At 37.3% G+C, this 20,007-nt stretch overlaps 1 protein-coding gene across 1 annotated transcript in view; it reads right to left on the bottom strand.

The window, feature by feature from the left end:
• Positions 1-5,642: 5,642 nt before the first annotated feature.
• The window catches only part of nalf1a (NALCN channel auxiliary factor 1a), a 125,329-nt gene continuing 110,964 nt past the window's right edge, over positions 5,643-20,007 (bottom strand). Inside the window, exons 2-3 of the mRNA XM_067441521.1 lie at positions 15,251-15,422; positions 5,643-6,338 (exon numbers count right to left, since the gene is read on the bottom strand). Of these exons, the coding sequence (XP_067297622.1) occupies positions 6,052-6,338; positions 15,251-15,422 (459 nt within the window). The 3' untranslated portion in view covers positions 5,643-6,051. The remainder of the gene's footprint in view (positions 6,339-15,250; positions 15,423-20,007) is intronic.

Below are 20,007 nucleotides of genomic sequence, written 5' to 3' on the forward strand. Positions count from 1 at the left end.
AGGAACTGAGTTTGACACCCCTGCCATAGACTGTAAAAAAAGGACCGTAGAAATACAACAGAAACTCAAAAATCCATTGTAACAAAGTTCGTAGTTATGGGAAGTAGGAGGCGGGAACCGGCGAACTTTAATATACTTTAATCCAAAATAAACAAACTGAAAGTAAAACGCAGGCAGCCCCTCACAGACTGCTGCTGCACACACAGATAATAAAACGTAAACAACACACAACATAAAGTACAGGCCTGGTCCTCTCTCGTCCTTCACTGTCATCGCTCCTCCTTTTATGCTTTTGAGCTCTACCAGTGTAAGACCAGTGTAACACGCAGCTGGCACTCATCTTCAATCACGCACCGGCCTCACACTGCTCTCGCACGGCTCTTGTTCTCTCTGCTTGTCGCATACCCCATCACCCCTTGCAGGCCTGCGGTACCCATGAGACTGTGCTCTACTCCCCCGGGGGGCCAGTTTTGCTGGTTGCAGCACTAACATGGTAAAATTACACGACATGATGTAGGGATACGCGCACTTCTGCTGCTTGTATCCCATTGAGATACCCCGTATCTTGACCTCAATTGCAGGAAGTGATGGTGCGGTTGTGCCGTTTGTACAAAATAAAATATATAAACACTGTTTGGTTTCTCACAGAAACCAATCGTTTCGTGTCTTAAGAATTCAATTACATCTCAAATCAAGCATTTTGCATTAGGCAGATAGCCTTTAAAAGACCAGGCAGCAGTTTTGTAATAGTTGTATATCTCTATTTATTTCCCTTAGAACAGAACTTTAATAAATGTAGCAGTATTTTCATTTTACCTTCAAAAAAGGTTATGACCAGTGAGACTGATTTATAAATATTAATCAAACTCTTTGTGTAAAAAAAGAAGAAAAAAAGAAAGAAAATTAAAATAGATTCGCTTAACTAAAGCATCTATTGTATGACAATATGACACCATAATAATAACTGTTATTTCTATATACTGTATGTCTGTCTGTTTCTTTGCTAGTGTTGAAACTCTGTAAACCGCAGGTTCCAGTTACAACCACTCCAGAGGAGGAGATCATTCATCTCTGTAAGTAACATGTTTAAGACAAGTGTTAAACAGTGATTAAAATCTTTTAAACATGATAAACAAAAAACATCTGGACAACCGAAACAATAATTAAAGCACAGAGAAAGCTCAAACAGGACAGGCTACATTCAAATAAATCTTACAATCTGAATAAGAACAACAGAGGGTTTAGACATAGATGATCAGGCATGTGACTTATGAAATGAGGAAATTAAATTGATGGGTCATTATAAAGAAGAAGAGAGAGATCTGGGAATTATTGACTGATGTTAGATGGTAAACTGGATACAGGAAGGTCAGATTCAGATTTGGATTATATGTGAGCAGTCCTTTACGTTACAATAAAAATACAGCACAGTAATTGAGAATCGATTTGGGATAACTAAAAACGGAAATATCTGATCCTGAAGTCAGCATGAACCTTTTGAAGGAACATAATATGTTATATACAGCTCTTCCAAGCTGGACATTCATAGATTTTCAGTCTCTTGATGATCTGTAATCATTTTCTGCCTGATATCTTCACTTAAATATATGATCTCATAATCCTATACAAAGGCACAACACAGTAACTACAGCAAGATTGTGACTTAGAAAAAAAGGCTTTTTTGTAATTTAATTTTAATTGATTTAATATAAATTCTAACAATTTTTTTCTTTTCTTTTTTATCTAAAAATGTACATGTTAGTACAGTTAATGCATCTATTCTGTCAGTCTATAAGACCCCATTTTAGTAATAACTCTGTTGCTGTGTGTTGCCTTTGTATAGCAGTGCAAAAATCAATGTATTTTAGTAGTTGGTGTTGCCTTCACTTAGTGTGACAGATATTGTGTCATTATTATTATTATGGGAAAGTTTAGATAATCATTTGGAGCCAATGGTGCTCATGTTTTCATCACTCAAGTGAGTAATGTGGGCAAAAATGCAAGTTATGCAAAACTTAAACATATACCTATTACACTGAGTGAAGGCGTAATTTTCCATAGAATGATCATTACAATTTAGCAAAATCGTCTGGGGAAAAATTGAAATCCTTTACATTAGCATTGCACATCATTTGATGGTCAAAACAGTGGATAAAGGCCATATTTACTATAGAACATACTACAGAATAAAATGATGTGGAATAAAGAGAGACAGATTGCCAGAAACAACTTGATAACACTAACAGATAAGTTATAGAGTAAACACAAGAGCATTTCATCACCTGCACAGTTAAATTTACTTTAAAGCAGAGACATACAGAACAGTTTTGGTGGACAGTGGCTCAAAAACAGCCAACACACTCTTCAGGGCATGATTACTTATCCTGTTCACAAAACAGTTATATCTTGTGTTGCTTTACATCTTGTAACAAGATATATCTGTGTGACTTCAGAGGTTCTGTAATTTTTATTTCCCTGTTTTATGAAGTAGGGAAGCATGGGACACAACCTAACGTGGGATTAGTTGTAACACGCATGGTTTAAAACTTTCCACACGTTAGGATGACGTAACTTAGTGTATTTAATGTTTGCCATATTAACATTATGTAGATTAAAAAATGCACCAACAATTTAAAAATCTTTGTAAGATATTACTGAACATTGATTTAACCAAAGCAAAAGTACATTTCTTACTGAAGTTTATTTTTCATCTCTGTTTTGTGTTTATTTAATATAAGACAAATCTAATATTATAATTTTATATCTGTTATTTAACAGGTGATATGTTCTTTAATGCTGATCTAAACAGCAAAAGACACGAGCCACAGTTTAAATCAAAATTGCGCAGATGGGGTGTGTGGTAACACTGTGCTACAATGAGACCCTATTAGAACTACTCTATATTCTATACTTTTATGAATTAATTTGAAACCATGAGAAAAGGTTGAATTAGGACTCAGAGTCAATGTTCAGAAATGATTCATTATTATTATGTTTTTAACTATGCTGAATAACTGTATTTAGCGATGTGTTTGTTGTCAGACTCAATTTTTAAAATATTTTTAGTGAGTAAAAAAATGTATCAGGTTATATTTTAAGCTGTCAGTAGGTCATGTTACAATGTGCCCTGCACATGTTATAATGTACCCCACCTATGGGGCATGTTGTCACATTTCCACTTTCATTCTTTTGGGGTAAATCTAGAAAAAAAAAGTATACACTGTATTAATGAAACAAAACCACATAATCGTACAAACGTGAATTTAATGTGGTGAAAAATAAATACTCGGAACCCCAAGTGGATTTACACAAACAGAGAAAGTCAAATGTTATAGTGTTAGGTTGTGCCCTGCTCTGCCCTATTTTCTATGATTAGGCATTGATATTTCTTGAATTAGCCATATTCTACGATTTTTTTTCATTAACAAGTTTTATTAAGTTTAATGTAGTTTATGAAAAAATATAGAGGTTATTCTATTAATATTATTCCAATAGAGGCAATAGTTTCCCAAAACACTACGAATTGTCTAAAATAGAGCATTTGGTCCAAAGTCACAGGGCACTCTGCATGTCTCTGCTCTTCGTAACTCTAGTTTAACTTTACAAGAATTATTTTAACGCTAGTGAATTTACTCTGTGACCACACAAGAAAGTAACGGCCAAAGGAACGTGTTTGATGCACAGGTATGAGGATAGTCAGAAAATAAGGTCCTGACAAAGGCAAAACAGCACATAATCCCTATTAGCCATTACACTCAAGAAGTCAACACTGAAGACAACAACCACACAGAAGGAGAAATTTAGAGTAAGCCCTTAACTCCTTCTCCACACACTATTATTTGCTAAGCCCTTTACACAATAGATAGATATTTTTGACAGTGAAATGATGGTAAAATTACAGTGTAATTGTGTATGACTGATGGAACAGCACATTCTGTTCAGCTATTTCAATTCCATTCGTACATGAACTGTAGTAGTTAACCTAAAGCCGAAAGTATACTTCGTTTATTTTACACGTACACGTACGCGTGCGTATGCGTATGCGTATGCGTATGCGTATGCGTATGCGTATGCGTATGCGTATGCGTATACGTATGCGTATGCGCAAAGTCGAATGAACAGCCTTGCAAAGTATACTTCTTTTGACTCGTAAGCATACACAGGTGTTTGACACATGCTCAGTTTTTAGAAACTCTTGAGTTACAGCCCATGTAAATACTACAAACAAATTAAATGTGCATGCTTAGTGTGACCATATTTTGATTACCGAAAACCAGGACACTCTGCCCGGCATTGAGATACTCAAATTATACTCAAAGTTTACTTAGAGATTCCAATATAAATTGCAATACAATTAAAGTATGCCCCCTCTGTATGGATAGAAAATTATTATCTTAGGGCCAGGACAGGACTTGAAAACAGGAAATGTCCTGGGAAAACAGGACGTTTGGTCACCCTGCCATCTGCATATATGTACAAAGTAAAACATCTGGCAGTGCGTTTTCAGTACACGCATACTCTCCTGATGAAGAAATTTGCGTCACGCGCACTGTACACTGATCCTCGCGTACACGTAAAAAGTGAAGTATACTTTGGCCTTTACAACCTATGTAAATAATACAAAACAAATATAATAATAAAATTGTAAATGCACATGTGCATACGCATAGGCGTAAAAGTGAACATACTTTGGCCTTCAGTTAAACCAGCTTCACATACAATCATGTTAAATGCATGTTGTAATGCAAATGATTTCAGATAATGTCGTGCAATGAATAAAGATACAAACATTGTTGCTGCTAAGGATTATGTAAGGACCGCATACTAAAAAACAATGCAATCTAAGATGCAATTAATGCAGAAAGTCTGAACTGATCAAATTAATAAAATGCATAAGAAAAATTTGATATATGTGAAAATTCTTATCCTCTTTGTTTACAGTTGTGTATTGTACCAAAGCCCTGTTAATTTGTTTAATCTGACATGGATATATTGTGTATTTAAATGAGAGTTGTGTATATGATATTTGTTATGAAGACCTTTTAATAATTAGGTGTCTCATAACGTGGTAGCTGAGACTTTAGAAACAGCAAACTCCACCAAGCGTGAGGATTTGGCATACAGTTAGACAAATAATCATCAGTTTCTAAAATAATGTGAGGTGGTTATATCTGTTTTTTGGAAGGTGGAGGATAAAAACAATATTTACTGATTAGATGAGATGCCAATGGCTCTGTTTGAACAGAAAGTGCTGTGTTGATTTTGAGGCTCTGCTAAGATTTGGCTTTGGGTACATCTAGATTAAAAATAGTCCTTTTGATTCTTTTATATTATTCAGGATGGGAGTTTCATTTTAAAGAGAGACATGAATCTTCTGTCTGTAGTCTGAATGATGCAGTTAATGGGGATAATGACTGTAATATGACACTCACTTTCAAAATACACAAAATATGGGCACACAACATATAAATGGAGAATTTGACAAGAACATGGACACCCAAATCACTTTCCAGGTTGCTCAGAAACCACTGAACAGAAGTCAAAACCATCTTGAAGTGTAAATAACAGCTGAAACTAAAAGGGAAACGTCAGATAATATCCTAGTGCAAAGTGAAATGATATTGTGTGTTTGTGTTTGTGTGTGTGTTTGTGTGTGTGTGTTTGTGTGTGTGTGTGTGTGTGTGTGTGTGTGTGTGTGTGTGTGTGTGTGTGTGTGTGTGTGTGTGTGTGTGTGTGTGTGTGTGTGTGTGTGTGTGTGTGTGTTCCAGAAGAGAGTGAGAAGTCTCTGTGGGGGCATGTTCTGACTCTTCCTATTACACTCATATTTTGTCTGCTACTATTCCTGTGTTCTGTTCACTATAATCCCCAAACCCCACAAGGTGCTGCTGACAAGTGTGGTTAAGTGTTCTCTGGTTGAGAATGTTAGCCACACTTAAACCCAGTACACTCAGCTTCTCTCTGAGTGATGGGCGTTTCTTTACTGTCAAACCCAAAGCGAGATGTGTTGGAGCATGCAGATATGCAGGAGTTGTCCAGCCCAGCCTGGTCCAGTCACTCTTCTCTGGGGGCGTTGTCATCCAGTGGAAAGATGGCAGTCAGGCAGGTTGAGTTCTGATTGGCTGTCATGGTAGCCACAGTGTGGAGAAGAACTAGAACCAGCAAGCAAAGTTTCAGCCGGCCCTGCCCGAGCCGTGGAGTCCCCGAAGAGGTCACGGATGTGTGCTGACAGGAAGGGTGAGTTCTTTTTAAAGTGCCACGGGAATGGTTGTTGGACTTCTGGTCCCACCGCACATCACAGCACTCTGGCTCCTGGCTGATGTCTAATTTCTTTGAAAGCCCTGGGGTGTATGCAAAAACAGACATCCAGGTTTTGATTTGGATATATCTCTCACATTGTAGTACAGAGCAATCTAACTGCTTTTATGAAAAAAGATGCAACACTTTATAAAAACTCACACTATAGTAAATAGTTAATTCCTCATTTATAACAAAGTAATAGACATTAATAAACAGTTTATAAATACAACATATTTTTTCTTTTTGATTTATGAGCATATCTATAATGTGTTTTTAAATTGTATTTCTTTATACTTTATTAATGATCAATTTATAATTTTAAAATTGGGTATTACATTATTTACGAACCAGTTATTTCGGAGTTGTCAGTTGTTCATCAGATAATTTAGAAAGTGTAACAAAAATACCCTGCTGTTGTTCCAATGCCACATGTCCTTCTACCTTTTTCAGACCTAAAAAATAGTCTTGTACATGCTCCTTCCTATAATGGCAGTGAATAGCAATCAGGCTAAAACATTACAAAATTATACAAAAGTATCACACAATGATACAGAGATGTGTGCCATTATATAGAAAGTGTTCAGGAGGCATACTATAAGGCTTCGCAATAGTCAAAATACTGACCTCAGTTGTTACTTACGCATGTTCCTGTGAGTGCGTGCGAGCTGTCAGCAGCTCATCGTGCAATGTTGTCATGACAACCGGTACACAACATTCACTTCAGGATGTTTTATTATTAGTATTATTATATTATTTCTTATTACACGGCTCTGTGAAATACTTGATTCTGATTGGTCAATCGCGCATTCCAGGGATATGTTATTTCCAGATAACAAATGCTCATCCGGGTACTACGAGTTATCTTGACCGGTACTACTTCTATGCTTAACGCTGGCGCCATCTTGTGGCTGTTAAACACTTAAACAGCCATGGCTACAATGGAAGACTTCAAGGCGGGTTTCCTTTATAAAGTTTTAAATATGGATATTTTTCTTACACAAACGCATCGATTCGAATCAGAAGGCTCTATTAACCCATCAGGGGCCGTGTGGAGCACGTTATTTGACGGACAGCTGCATTTTTTTATAGACTTCAAAAACAGCTTCAACTACTGCTTGGATTAACGTTAGCCTGGACTTTTTAAATATTACTCCGGCTTTTATTTGTTTGAGAGAAGAATGTCATATACACCTATAATGACTTGAGGGTGAGTAAATCATAGGCTTGGTTTCATTTTTGGGTAAACTAACCCTTTCAGCAATCATTTTCAACATTTAGCAGCAATAGATAAAGGCTTAAAGCAGTTTGGAACTGTTTTTCTTCGTGGAAGCTTTGCGTAAGAGCTAATAAAATATTTAATCTCAAGACAATATTTTGTGTCTAATTTATTTGAGACTAGTAGCCGTGTAATAAGCAGGATAATGTACACCCAGCCGGTTGTTATCGCAGAATAAACCCCGACAGAGTGATCAGGACCCCGACGTGAAGCGGAGGTACATTATCCCTTACTTATCATATACCTTATAGAAAAAACGAGATTCGCATTTGGTTCTGTTGAGCCTGATTTCTCTATATGGTGCATATGGGTGCTTATCCTGGGTGCCATGACAACAGTGCGAGTTATAGTAAGTGGTTGCTGACGGCTGGCACACACTCACAGAAGCGCGCACAGAGTAACGACTAAGCTCTGTGTTTTGACTGAATAGTAAGGTTTATTTCTTGCAAAACCTTATAGTATGCCGTCTGAATACTTTCCACATATGGCACACATCTCACTGTATCATTGTGTGATACTTTTATATAATTTTTGTACTGTTTTAGCCTGGTCGCTATTCACTGCCATAAAATGAAGGAGCGCGTGCAGGACTATTTTTTCAATTTCTGCTTTTGAGGTCCGAAAAAGATAGAAGGACATGGGGCATTAGAACAGCAGAGTGAGTAAAAGATGGCTTTATTTTTATTTCAGGGTGAAGATCCTTTTAATAAAGCTTTTATTAACACACTGCACTACTATATGTCGAAATAATATGTATAAATATATATTTAAATAGTTTATTAATCATTTACTTACACTTTCTAAATGATTTGATACAACTGACAACTGTTACGTCACGGACACGAGGAAACAGGAAATTGGTGCGAGGACTCAAGTGCAGTGAGAAAATTATAATTTATTATAAAATAAAACATAAACTCAACACAAAAACCCACGAGGGGGAAAAACACATAATCAGAACTGTAACATAACTCAAAAACATTCCAACAGAGAAATCACGGGGAACCGGAAGACGCAGACATAACATACACAAGGATCCAACCCAGACTGACAAACACAAGGAGATTATAAAGGGAACAAACAAGGCAGATAATGAGGGAGAACAGGTGGGGCAAATTAACCAATAATCAGATAACAAGGGGGAGGGAACTGACAGGGACACGAGCACATGCTCAACATAACAAAACCCACAAGTGCACACAAGACAGGACAGGCATGTGACAACAACTAAATTACTGGTTTGGAAATAATGTAATACGTAATTTAGAAATAACAAATTTATCATTAATAAAGTAAGAAAATACAATTGTTAAACTCATTATAGATAGGCTTATAAATCAAGAACAAAATATTTACAGCTGCATTTATAAACTGCTTAATAATGTCTATAAATGCTTTATAAATTATGCATTTACTATTTTAATAATTTATTGCATGCAGTTATTATAAAGTGTTACCAAAATATGCACTAAAAAGATCATTTCAAACCATTTATTTTAAAGTATGTGCACTTTCAATGTATAGCCTACATACAGTGTAGTTACCCAAGAAAATACATAATAATTATAAGACTAATATAAGGTAACATGGTTTAGGGGCAGCTTCAGGGCTAGTACCTAGCAATTATTCAGCTATTGTAATTACTACAATAAGTACACAGTATGTACACTGTAAATTAAAGTGCTAACAATATTATGAACCGAATATTCATCAAATTGTATGAAATATCCACTTGCATTAAAAGTAGAGCGGTTAGTCAAATGGATATATAGACATTTCGTTGTTCCATCATTATTTTATGTGTAAAGTATTTAGGAGCTAAATGGTTCATCATACACTAAAACATTAAAGCAGGTTTTTAAAGCTGCTTAAAGGTGTCCTAGAATGATTTGAAACAATATGTTAAATTGTTCTCATGGAGGTATGTGGCTTATTTAAGGGCAAAAATTGTCCAGATACAGTTTTACAGGTCCATTTACATTCCTATAAATTGTAACTATTATGTAATGCTCTGTTTTTGCCTTATTTGGAAGAGTCATGAATATTAATGTTGAGCTCTGCTCTGATTGGCTTAATTCAGCAACTCACAGCTCACAGCAGTTCAGTGAAGCGGCTCATGAGTCCTGACCATCCTGACAGAACACAGACCGACTAAATGACACTTTAAGCAAAACATTTCAAATGGAGATTGATAAAATGCAGCTTACTTGTTTATTGGTGTTTTCAGATCATCCTGGTGCGAAAAAGAGCTTGCGTTCATGCGGTTGCCAGGTTTCAGTAAATAAGTCCCACAAAAAGAGCTTTTCTGTGAAAAAAACCTGTATACTATCCAGTGTTTTACCTAAAAATGTCCAATCTGGCAACCATATGCACGTGTGCTCTCTCTTGCACATGGATGATCTGAAAACACCAATAAACAAGTAAGCTGCAATTTATCAATCTCCATTGACTATCGTTTTAACTTATATGGTGGAAAAGGAGACGTTTGCTTGAAGGATTGAGTGAATGGTATGTATGGTTGTATTTTGTAATACAAAATAATATTAACCTTTGTCATTAGACACACTATTTAGTTTTGTATGGTACTTGAAGTTTCCTATTGTTACTGTACTAGCATCTTGCGTTATCTAGACAATGCGGTCTCTCTAAGAAACTTTCAATTTAATCAGAAATTGTTTAAACAGCTAGTCAATAAGTGGATAAATCACTACTTACTGCTTGCAGGAATATAGTTGTAATTGCCCCTTTCTTCAGTTTAAGATGCTGAGCGAAGCTTGCCTGAAATGGGCCGAACAAACGAACGATTTGTTGTGGTACCCGATTATAATAAACCTCAACCATGTGTCATGAGAGCCGTTTTTGCTATATTGAGTGCGTGCATATAAATGATCCCCAACGCTTGCGTCACGGTTGGGTTTATGTTGAGAAGCACTTTTTTTCTGAGGAGTTTTTGATTTTCGAGATTTATAAGAAGTAGGAGGCAATGATGTTTGAGACTCACAGTATGTGATGTCCATGAACTCTTTATGAATAACTTATTATTTCACTATGGCAAGGTTAGTTCAATTTTCATTCTAGGGCACCTTTAAATACTTTATATGTAAAGGGTTTGGACATGCTTTAAAAGCATTTGGCTGCTTCATTATTAATTAACGAAAGGTACAAGGCTGCAGTGTTAAAGAAAAATATGTTTCTATGTCCTCATTAATTGCTTCCCATGATGCTGACATTCCTCATGTGCAGATTAAAGCTGAATATAAACAGAATTAAATGGTCAGCTCATAAGTAATTAGGAAAGATGAAAGAGGTTTCAAATGACTACTTTTAAGCCCAAGGTGTTTGAGAAAAAAATGTAGTTTAATGCTGAAAACAACTAGGCTTAAGTCTTTGATTTAATTTTAAAATACAATACTGCACCACTGCTATTGTGGGCTCCAATATGATAAACAGCATTACCTTAATTTTAAAAATAGCATTTTGCTATTATTATTATACTCTTCTTCTTCTTCTTCTTCTTCTTCTTCTTCTTCTTCTTCTTCTTCTTCTTCTTCTTCTTATTATTATTATTATTATTATTATTATTATCATTATTATTATTATTACTACTACTATTATTATTATTATTATTATTATTATTATTATTATTATTATTATTATTATTACTGATGAGTATTAGAGACTAGAGTGCATTTGCATGAAGTGGTCACCAGATTGTCATGTAGTGAATGTCTTTGTACAAGTTGATTTGGAACATTTTAAGTTAACTTAAATAATTTGCTCCAATTAAAGTCAACTTAAAATTATTTGTTTATTTAAAGAGCAGCAATGTAGTCTTTTGAACATAAAAATTATTGTCAACTAAAGAATGTTTAGCAAGCAGCTACAATCATTGGCTTTTTTCTCAGTTCTATTAATGCAAGTAAGTTCTTTAGAGACTGGTCTTGCCAGGCTACCTTAAAAGAACGAACTCAGAAGGGCACAGAACACCTGTAACTGACCATGCCAGCACATTTTAAGTAGTGGAACAGCCACCCAACAGACAATAAATAGCTTATATCACACACGTTACGTTATACATAATTATTTTAAATCATACTATTTTCTGAAATAATGAAAGAGAATGGTTGGCACTATAGGTTTTTATTTTGTTTTTGATTTCATATATATATATATGAACCTCCTTCCCCATTTCTACGAACGTTATTACAAGGTACAATCCATTTATTTGCTGACCATTTTTCCCATCGTTAAACTTGCAAAAGTGGATTCGGATACGCCCCAAACCTGTGCTGTACGCTTTAGACCACATCCTCAAATCTATAAAATAGGACCCTTAATGTTGCCTTGTCAATGTAAAGATTAGTTTAAATATGCCAATAAAAAGTACTACATGCTTTCTTCACGTCTTTATAGCTTTATTAAAACAATGCCTCTTACTCTTACACATTCGCAGGGTTGCACTTGTAAGCTCTTGAGTAAGTATGTGTAATGGTTTAATTCACTCAAGTGTGCTTCTCAACACTCAATTTGATGCTTCCCTATTCCTCCGTCCCAAGTCTGTTACCCAAAAAACGATCTAATTCTGACATTGCACCATAAGGTGGCAAGGAACAAAGAGTAAGAAAACTGCCTGAGGGGTCATGAGTGTGGATACACAGGTGTATCCTTCCCTTACATCCTAAGGGTGTAGAGCTAAGATGTGAGAAAAGGAAGAGAGGAAAGTAAATGGAGATGCCCATATAAGAAATAAGAAGCACCCCGAGTCTTCATCCAATGCATCCTCAATATCAAGAACACATCCAGTTTCTTTTATGCATCCTCTGTACTTGCGTTTTTGAGTATTGTGCTGCATCACAATCCACCTGCTTATACTATGCCCTAAAAGTATTTACCCGTACTTTTTTTGTAAATAAAACATGCATTCTTTTTTTTGTTTTATAAAATCTATTTGTTTATTGTAAAGTGTAATCATCTCAGAAAAAAAAAAAAAATCTTCTCTCAGGTGCAGTTGAAGTAAAAAGTGCCTGGGACAAACACTGTCAAGATGAGGGTGTAGATACTATGTCTGTATCATTATGCCAACATCATCTTGATAACTTCTAACGAAATAAAAAATTTGCCCCTCAGAAAAATTACTTTTCCTCTCAACATTATAGCCTGCGTGTGAGCGTGGCGCGCTGGTCAGTGGTGAAGGTGCGTGCTGTGTATCACGTCATATAAGGACGAACACTGAAAAGTAATCGGGTCAGGTCGTTTACATGGTTACATTTTTCGTTTGATCGGTTCATGAAAAGGTTTATCCCACCCCTCTCAAACCGATTACAATTTCATTCGGTTCGGGCATTTTTATTCCGATTGAGGTGTTTATATGGAGCATTTTCATGCGGATTGGACTTTTAAACCGATTACAGTGCTCCATGTAAACGCGAACATTCCAATCAAGCAATCAGATTTAAGGAACAATTTTACAGTGTAGGTTGTGTTTATGCTTACAACCAGGGTTAGGTGCTAGGTTTAGGGTTAGGTTGTTGGAAATATTAGCCGAGTGTGCACGGATCCACACTTCAAAAATCTACTGCAAATAGTATATAATAGGAACATAATTGGAAATAGTGTGCTAGGCGTGTGGTCCAAAAGGGCTGTACCTAGTCTCCTAATGAGTCATGGGTGTGTTATGGGTGTATGTGGAGTAAAACAATCAGAGTCTTATCTCCCATTCCCTTTAAAAGCCAGTTGCTCTTGCACCATGCCGTATGTACATGGCGGAATATGCGAGCGGAAAGACTGAATGCTTCTCCAGAGAGAAATCACTTTATTTAAAAAAAAAAAAAAAAAAATGTGTGCTGCTGCGTGTCCCTGTATGTATAATAAGCAAAGTGTATGTCTATTGTGCACCCGCCTATAGGCGCATATTAATAACGCACCCTTTAAATAACACAAAAAAACTGTCATTTTCAGTTGCCTCAAAATTGCAATGCACCTGAACACACCTTGTTTTCGCCATGGGTGAACAGAGGGGCGGAAGTGTATTTGTTATTGAAAAAACATGGCACTGGACATGAAAATGATAACTGTTGGGCTTAAACTAGCAAAAACACTTGTGTCACACCGGTGTTGCATTGAGCCAGGTGTATGATAGAGCCCTAGAGCAGAGAGACCCTTCTCAATATATGGCATACAAAAGTTGCAATAAGATGCACATATTCCTTAACACACTAATTTTAGATGATCACCAATTGTAATTCTGCAAAATATAAACTCTGAAACATATGGCAGCTAAATAACAGTGACAACAACTGCAGCAGCATAAATCAAGCTAAATGCAATAATATTGTTTTTAATAATAGTTAACATATATATATATATATATATATATATATATATATATTTTCAAACTGCAATGGGAACTGGCACAACATTGCTCCATCAAGAATTGTTTGTTCAGAGAACTTTTTTTACATTTGCAAGAAGAACATTTTGCAAATAGGATTTAATAGATTAGGGGCATGGTTTCACAGACATGGCTTAGATTAAACCAATATTAGGCATTCGTTCAATTATGACATTTTTATAGTAGCTTTAATAAACATGCCTTAGAAAAGAAAAAGAAAAAAACACCTTACTGGTGTGCATCTCGAGACAAAACAATAGTTGCAAGTTGATTGCAACAAATGCAAGTTGCTTTCAGTTAAAACAACTCAAACATGCATTTTAGTCTGGGTTTAGGTTTAAGCCTTATCTGTGAAACCGGAGTAGGTTTCAGTCAAATGTTCTTCTACAAATATAAAAATAACTTGAACAAACATTATTAAGATGAGTCAGTTTATTATATCACCCTATTCAGTAGGATGACTCAGTTTATAAGGTTGTGTTGACCTCATTTAGAATCTCAAGTACCTGTCCAAAACAAATCAAAAAGTGGTCCAAACTATCCAAACTGAACAATCTGACCGATTTTACATAAAATATTTTCAAATGTTAAATGTTGATGTTTCTCAAATGTTATGTGTTGAGTTAAATATTCCTTATTGTTGTTTTTTGTTTTGTTTAGTTTTTGCTTTGTGTTACAAAGCAAAAACAGTTTTACCAAATGTCCAATAGATGTCACTAAAAAGCTGTATGATATTCCATAGTTTCATTCCATTATGTACAGTATTTGCTTTAAAACCCCTTAAGTTTAGCTTTCATCTGTAGAACATCATGTTTTTTAATTATGGCTTTTTTCTCTTTTTTTTAAAAACAAACTGTGTTGCTGCTGATCCTGCTGCTTCTGAGCTCCTTGATGTGTGTGTTTTTTTTTTTTTTTTTTTTTTTTGCTCTTCTAATAATGTTAATCATAGTTGGTAGTTTACTACTGTACATTTTAACCTCCCCAAATAAAGAGCACTGCAGAAAAGCACTGATGATATTCTACAAATAACTTTATGTGGTTGTGACTTTTTTTAACTTTACATGTCTTATTTGACTGATTCCAATATTCATAAAATAATTAAATATTTTAAAGGTTACATTTTCAGTGTTCATTTCTTTATTAATAACAGAATTCTGCTTCTTCTGAATTCTGCTGAAAAAAATCAACAACACTTAAATAACAAATAACATTATATATAGTTCAATGTTAACAATCCTACTTTTTTTAGGATTAGTTGTACTGTACTTAAATACTTGCATACCAACCTGTACATATAAAACTGGGAGTGCCACCATGTATAAGGTCATCATTGTCAGGCAATATAAACGGACACCTCTGCTGGACCTCAAGACAGTACTGCTCACAGGGAATCTTATGACTGCAGCTTGACTGAGGGCCCTGGAAATACTGAGCACAGAGCCAGGGCTTGTAGACAATCTGCAGAGAGAAAAATAAATAAATAAATGAACACACAGAGTGAATGAATGTATACCATCACACTTTTAAACAATGATGCTTGGGTTGGATTACACACATCATTTATACAGTTTTACAGTTATACAGAGTTTTTTCCACACTCTTGTCAGATGTGCTGCCATTATTGTCACCACACTGCCACAACAAGTGTCTTTTTTTTCTTGATATGCAATGCAGTGGCAAATTTAAGCAAATGACTCTTACAACATCCCCATCAATAAGTTGTGCAGTACATGCACTAACCAGCAGATGGGGTTGTACATACCTGTTTGCTAGATTAATTAATCATCAGTTACTTGTTCTGCCTCAGTGACATACACAGGCACAACCAGGTCATGCAGACCTCATAAAAACATAGTTGCTTTATGCTCTATCTTTGATCATCTAACCCAATACACCTACTGCAGCATTACTGTGACAAAATGTATCATATATATGAAGTGAGTTAAGAGCAAAGGAGCACAGTGGGCAGTGCAAGGGTGGGCAGAGGACTCCACGGCACTATAAGAATAGACTTTGCTCATTTATTTTGCCCTACATAGCACACAGCACAGCACAGCATAGCACAGCCTGCTGTTGAGGAAAGGGAAAGAAAGATGCCAGAGCATCTCTCTCTCTCTCTCTCTCTCTCTCTCTCTCTCTCTCTCTCTCTCTCTCTCTCTCTCTCTCTCTCTCTCTCTCTCTCTCTCTCTCTCTCTCTCTCTCTCTCTCTCTCTCTCTCTCTCTCTCTCTCTCTGTGTGTGTGTGTGTGTGTGTGTGTGTGTGTGTGTGTGTGTGTGTGTGTGTGTGTGTGCGTGTGTGTGCCTGTGTGTGTTTAAAAAGAGAACATGAGGAATAGAAAACCAGGTCGTCATTAGCACTGTCTGGCTGTCAGAGAATCTGGAACTGCAGTCTGATTTGTGAAGACTGGTTTCTAAGAGGATTCTCTCCTCAGTTCGCTCTGCCTTCTGAATAGAATAAGAACAGAATAAAAGAATAACAGGAAATGACATGCTGTTGGGGGCTGCTGACCCACATCTCACCCGTCACATGTTTGGATTACTGTGTCACATCATAAATCATAAAACACTTACGAAGCTTCCTGTGAAAAAGGGGCACTCAATGTATGAACCAAAGATAAAACATACATTAAAAAAGTAGACAATTCTGTCATTAAAATTTCAGAGTCAGTAAGATGAAACAGGATTCGTCTGATACATAAACAAATCCTTTATACTGGTTTTAAATTAATAGTTAAACAAAATCCTACACCTCTAAAACTTAAAAACAAAGATGTTTTAATGAAACCTGAGATTTCTGTCCCTCCACTGGAAGTGTGTGTGTGCGTGTGCGTGTGCGTGTGCGTGCGTGTGTGTGTGTGTGTGTGTGTGTGTGTGTGTGTGTGTGTGTGTGTGTGTGTGTGTGTGTGTGTGTGTGTGTGTGTGTGTGTGTGTGTGTGTGTGTGTGTGTGTGTGTGTGTGTGTGTGTTTGGGGCGGGGATATTTAACCGTCTCGTCCCCCTAAGGAACCTGACAACCAGGTCGTGCTTCCCAACCGGCTTACCATCTACATGGTCATGATTGGCAGAAATAGCAGCAACATAAACTTTGAGGGTGGAAGGGTGACAGCCTACGCTCCAACCCCTGCTGCAGGAAGTGAAGCACAGATGGGATCGAACATCTTCAGGGGTCTTCTCAGCGGGAAGAACACCATTCGATGAACAGGTTCCACTGTTTTGTAGATGGTGCTCTAGCCGAAGTGATGGTGTTAACTACCTCCTGGGGTCAGTCACCTAGAACCTCCGCGTCCCGTCCAGGGACCAGACATGAAGTTTCCTGTCTTTGAGTTAGAAGATCCTTCCTCAGAGGAATCAGCCAAGGAGGGGCTGTCGCGAGGAGCATGAGTCCTGGCAACCAAGTCCGGTTGGGCCAATACGGCGCCACCAACAGGACCTGCTCCTCGTCCTCCCTGACCTTGCACAGTGTCTGTGCTAGTAGGAACTCTGGCACGAAGGAACAAGGGGTCTGACCACGGGCTGAAGGTTTGGCAACAGGCCAGTGTGATGCTCACCCGGTGAGTGATACGTTGCCAAGGCTTTGAAGCCAATGTTAAAGCGGTCTCATATGAAGCAAGCCGAGCGGCATTACTGCCGCTGCGGCCGCAATATGCCGCAATATGCCCCAGTAGCTTCTGAAATTGTTTCAGTGGTACTGCCATCCTGGCTTGAAACATGTTCAGGCAGTTCAGCATCGACTGGATGTGCTTGTCCATGAAGCGCGCCGACCGAATCCAACTCCATATCGAGAAAAGAGATCCTCTGCATAGGGGCGAGTTTGCTTTTTCCCAGTTGACCCGAATACCCAACTGGCTGAGGTTTATGAGCACCAGATCCCTGTCTTCGCACACTTGCTCTCGGGACTGTGCTAGGATGAGCCAGTCGTCAAGATAGTTGAGAATGTGAATGCCCTGTTCTCTAATGGGCACAAGGGCCCCCTCCGTGACCTTCGTAAAGACACAGGAGGACAGGGCGAGCCCGAAGTGTAGGGCTTTGTACTGATATGCTCACCCCTCGAGCACAAAGCACAGGAACAACCTGTGTCAGGGGAGAATCGAGACATGAAAGTATGCATCCTACAAGGTCCATCGCTGCAAACCAATCTTGGAGACGGATGCATTCGAAATGCGTTTCTGCGTGAGCATCTTGAACGGTAACCTGTGAAGGCTCCGATTCAGTACTCACAGGTCCAAGATTGGCCGTAACCCACCGGTTTTCATGGGTACAATGAAGAACGGGTTGTAGAAGCCGGTCTTCATAACGGCTGGAGGGACTAGCTCTCTTTTGCCAGTAGGAAAACGATCTCCTCACGCAGGACATGGGCATCTGCAGCTTTCACCAAAGTGAAGCGGACGCCTGTGAACCTGGGGGGATGCCGGGCGAACTGAATCGCATGGTCAAGCGTGATGGTCTGTAAGAGCCAGGACAGCCATGGACTAGGGAGCTCTAACCAGGCTCGAAGAGAAATAGTGCAGCTTGACCTGCGTGCTCTCTCACACGAAGGCGTTCTCTTACCAGCCGTAAGAACAGCTTTTTAGCGCTCTCCACCTAGTGCATCGAACCAGCTGTTGGAACAGCCTTTGTGGTTGCTCTTACAAACAACAAAGAGAGATGAACCAGAGTACACATGACCCACTGCTGTATCGTCACACCAACACTGACCGAAGAGATCACTTGCAAAAGGCTGGCTTCACTCAGTCAAACTGAAGTGAGGAGTTATACAGTATATGGCATTACCATCTACCATTCGGCTCCGAAGCAAAAGGATAATTTGATGCAATCAGCTGTGTCTCATTTATACCCACGCTGCATGGCATGAGCACCTGGTGCAATCATTGCATACCAATGTGCATTGGCTCGTCAGATATACTGAACTTATAAGTAGATTGGCTATTCCTATTCGTCTGTACTCCGACGTGGCCTCGAGATTAAAATGAATCAATAACAACAACCATTTTCTTCTGTAGAGCTGCTTTACACCTAAAATAGAAATACTTTCAATAATTCTGTAACATTAACACTACTTTCCTGATTATTATTGGAAAGTTGCTTTAAAGAAGTCTGTATTGTGTCCACCTTTTTCCTGACAAGCCTATAGTGTGCTGTGAACTATGGGTGGCTCTTCCGGTTTGAGGAATTTCCACATTTAAAAAAGACTGAAACAAAACATTTTACATAATAATGTTGAGCTACAAATAATTCTTATCAGCGTTTTGACTGAATTATCTGTCAATTTCCCTTTATCATGTTTTATTTTCAGCACTCAGAAGAATAACGCAACGCTTGGTGTTTTAATGTGATATCGAAATCACAAGCATATCTGTGGTATCTGTGAAGCTCTTTTCAGTTGCTGCATTCTTTTCCTTCTGATTATTTTCTTTTCCCCATTGTATTCTGCTGTAACAGTATTTAAAAAAAAAAATGCATTTGTTGTCTGCTCTCCCGATTTAATTTATGATATATCCAAAAAATAATTTACAGGAATGCACTAAGAATCTCTTGTTTTTCTCCCTGGATCCTCATGGGTCTTTCCAGGTTGGTTTTCACACGGATGCTTTAAAATGTAATTGTCTTTTCTTTTCACTTTGTATCCCTATTAGCAGTGTTTACTGGAACATTTCAAACGCAGATAAATACAGTATTTGTTATTTGTTGAAATGCCAGAAAGTACTTTGAAATATTAATGAAAATGTATATTTAAAGTTAATGAACATTTTTGATTAAGGCAGTGTATGCTATAATAATATTATAACATGCACTACCACAATCAAAAATGTTCATATTATAGACAAATATTACTACTGTGATATTTAACAGATCCGTAATATTGCTGTGGAAATAAGCTTTTTTATTGTAGTTTTAAATTCTTTACTGTTTTACACTTAAATGTCCTTGTAATGTTCTATAGAGTTGAAGAATGAGTAGAATAATACCACTTCATTGTGCCCAGTTTAAATAAACAAATAAATAAATTATTGTATTCATAGCGCAAATCTTTCACTGGTTGTTTAC

The sequence above is a fragment of the Pseudorasbora parva genome, chromosome 4, assembly GCF_024679245.1.
Source record: "Pseudorasbora parva isolate DD20220531a chromosome 4, ASM2467924v1, whole genome shotgun sequence".
Lineage (NCBI taxonomy): Eukaryota > Metazoa > Chordata > Actinopteri > Cypriniformes > Gobionidae > Pseudorasbora > Pseudorasbora parva.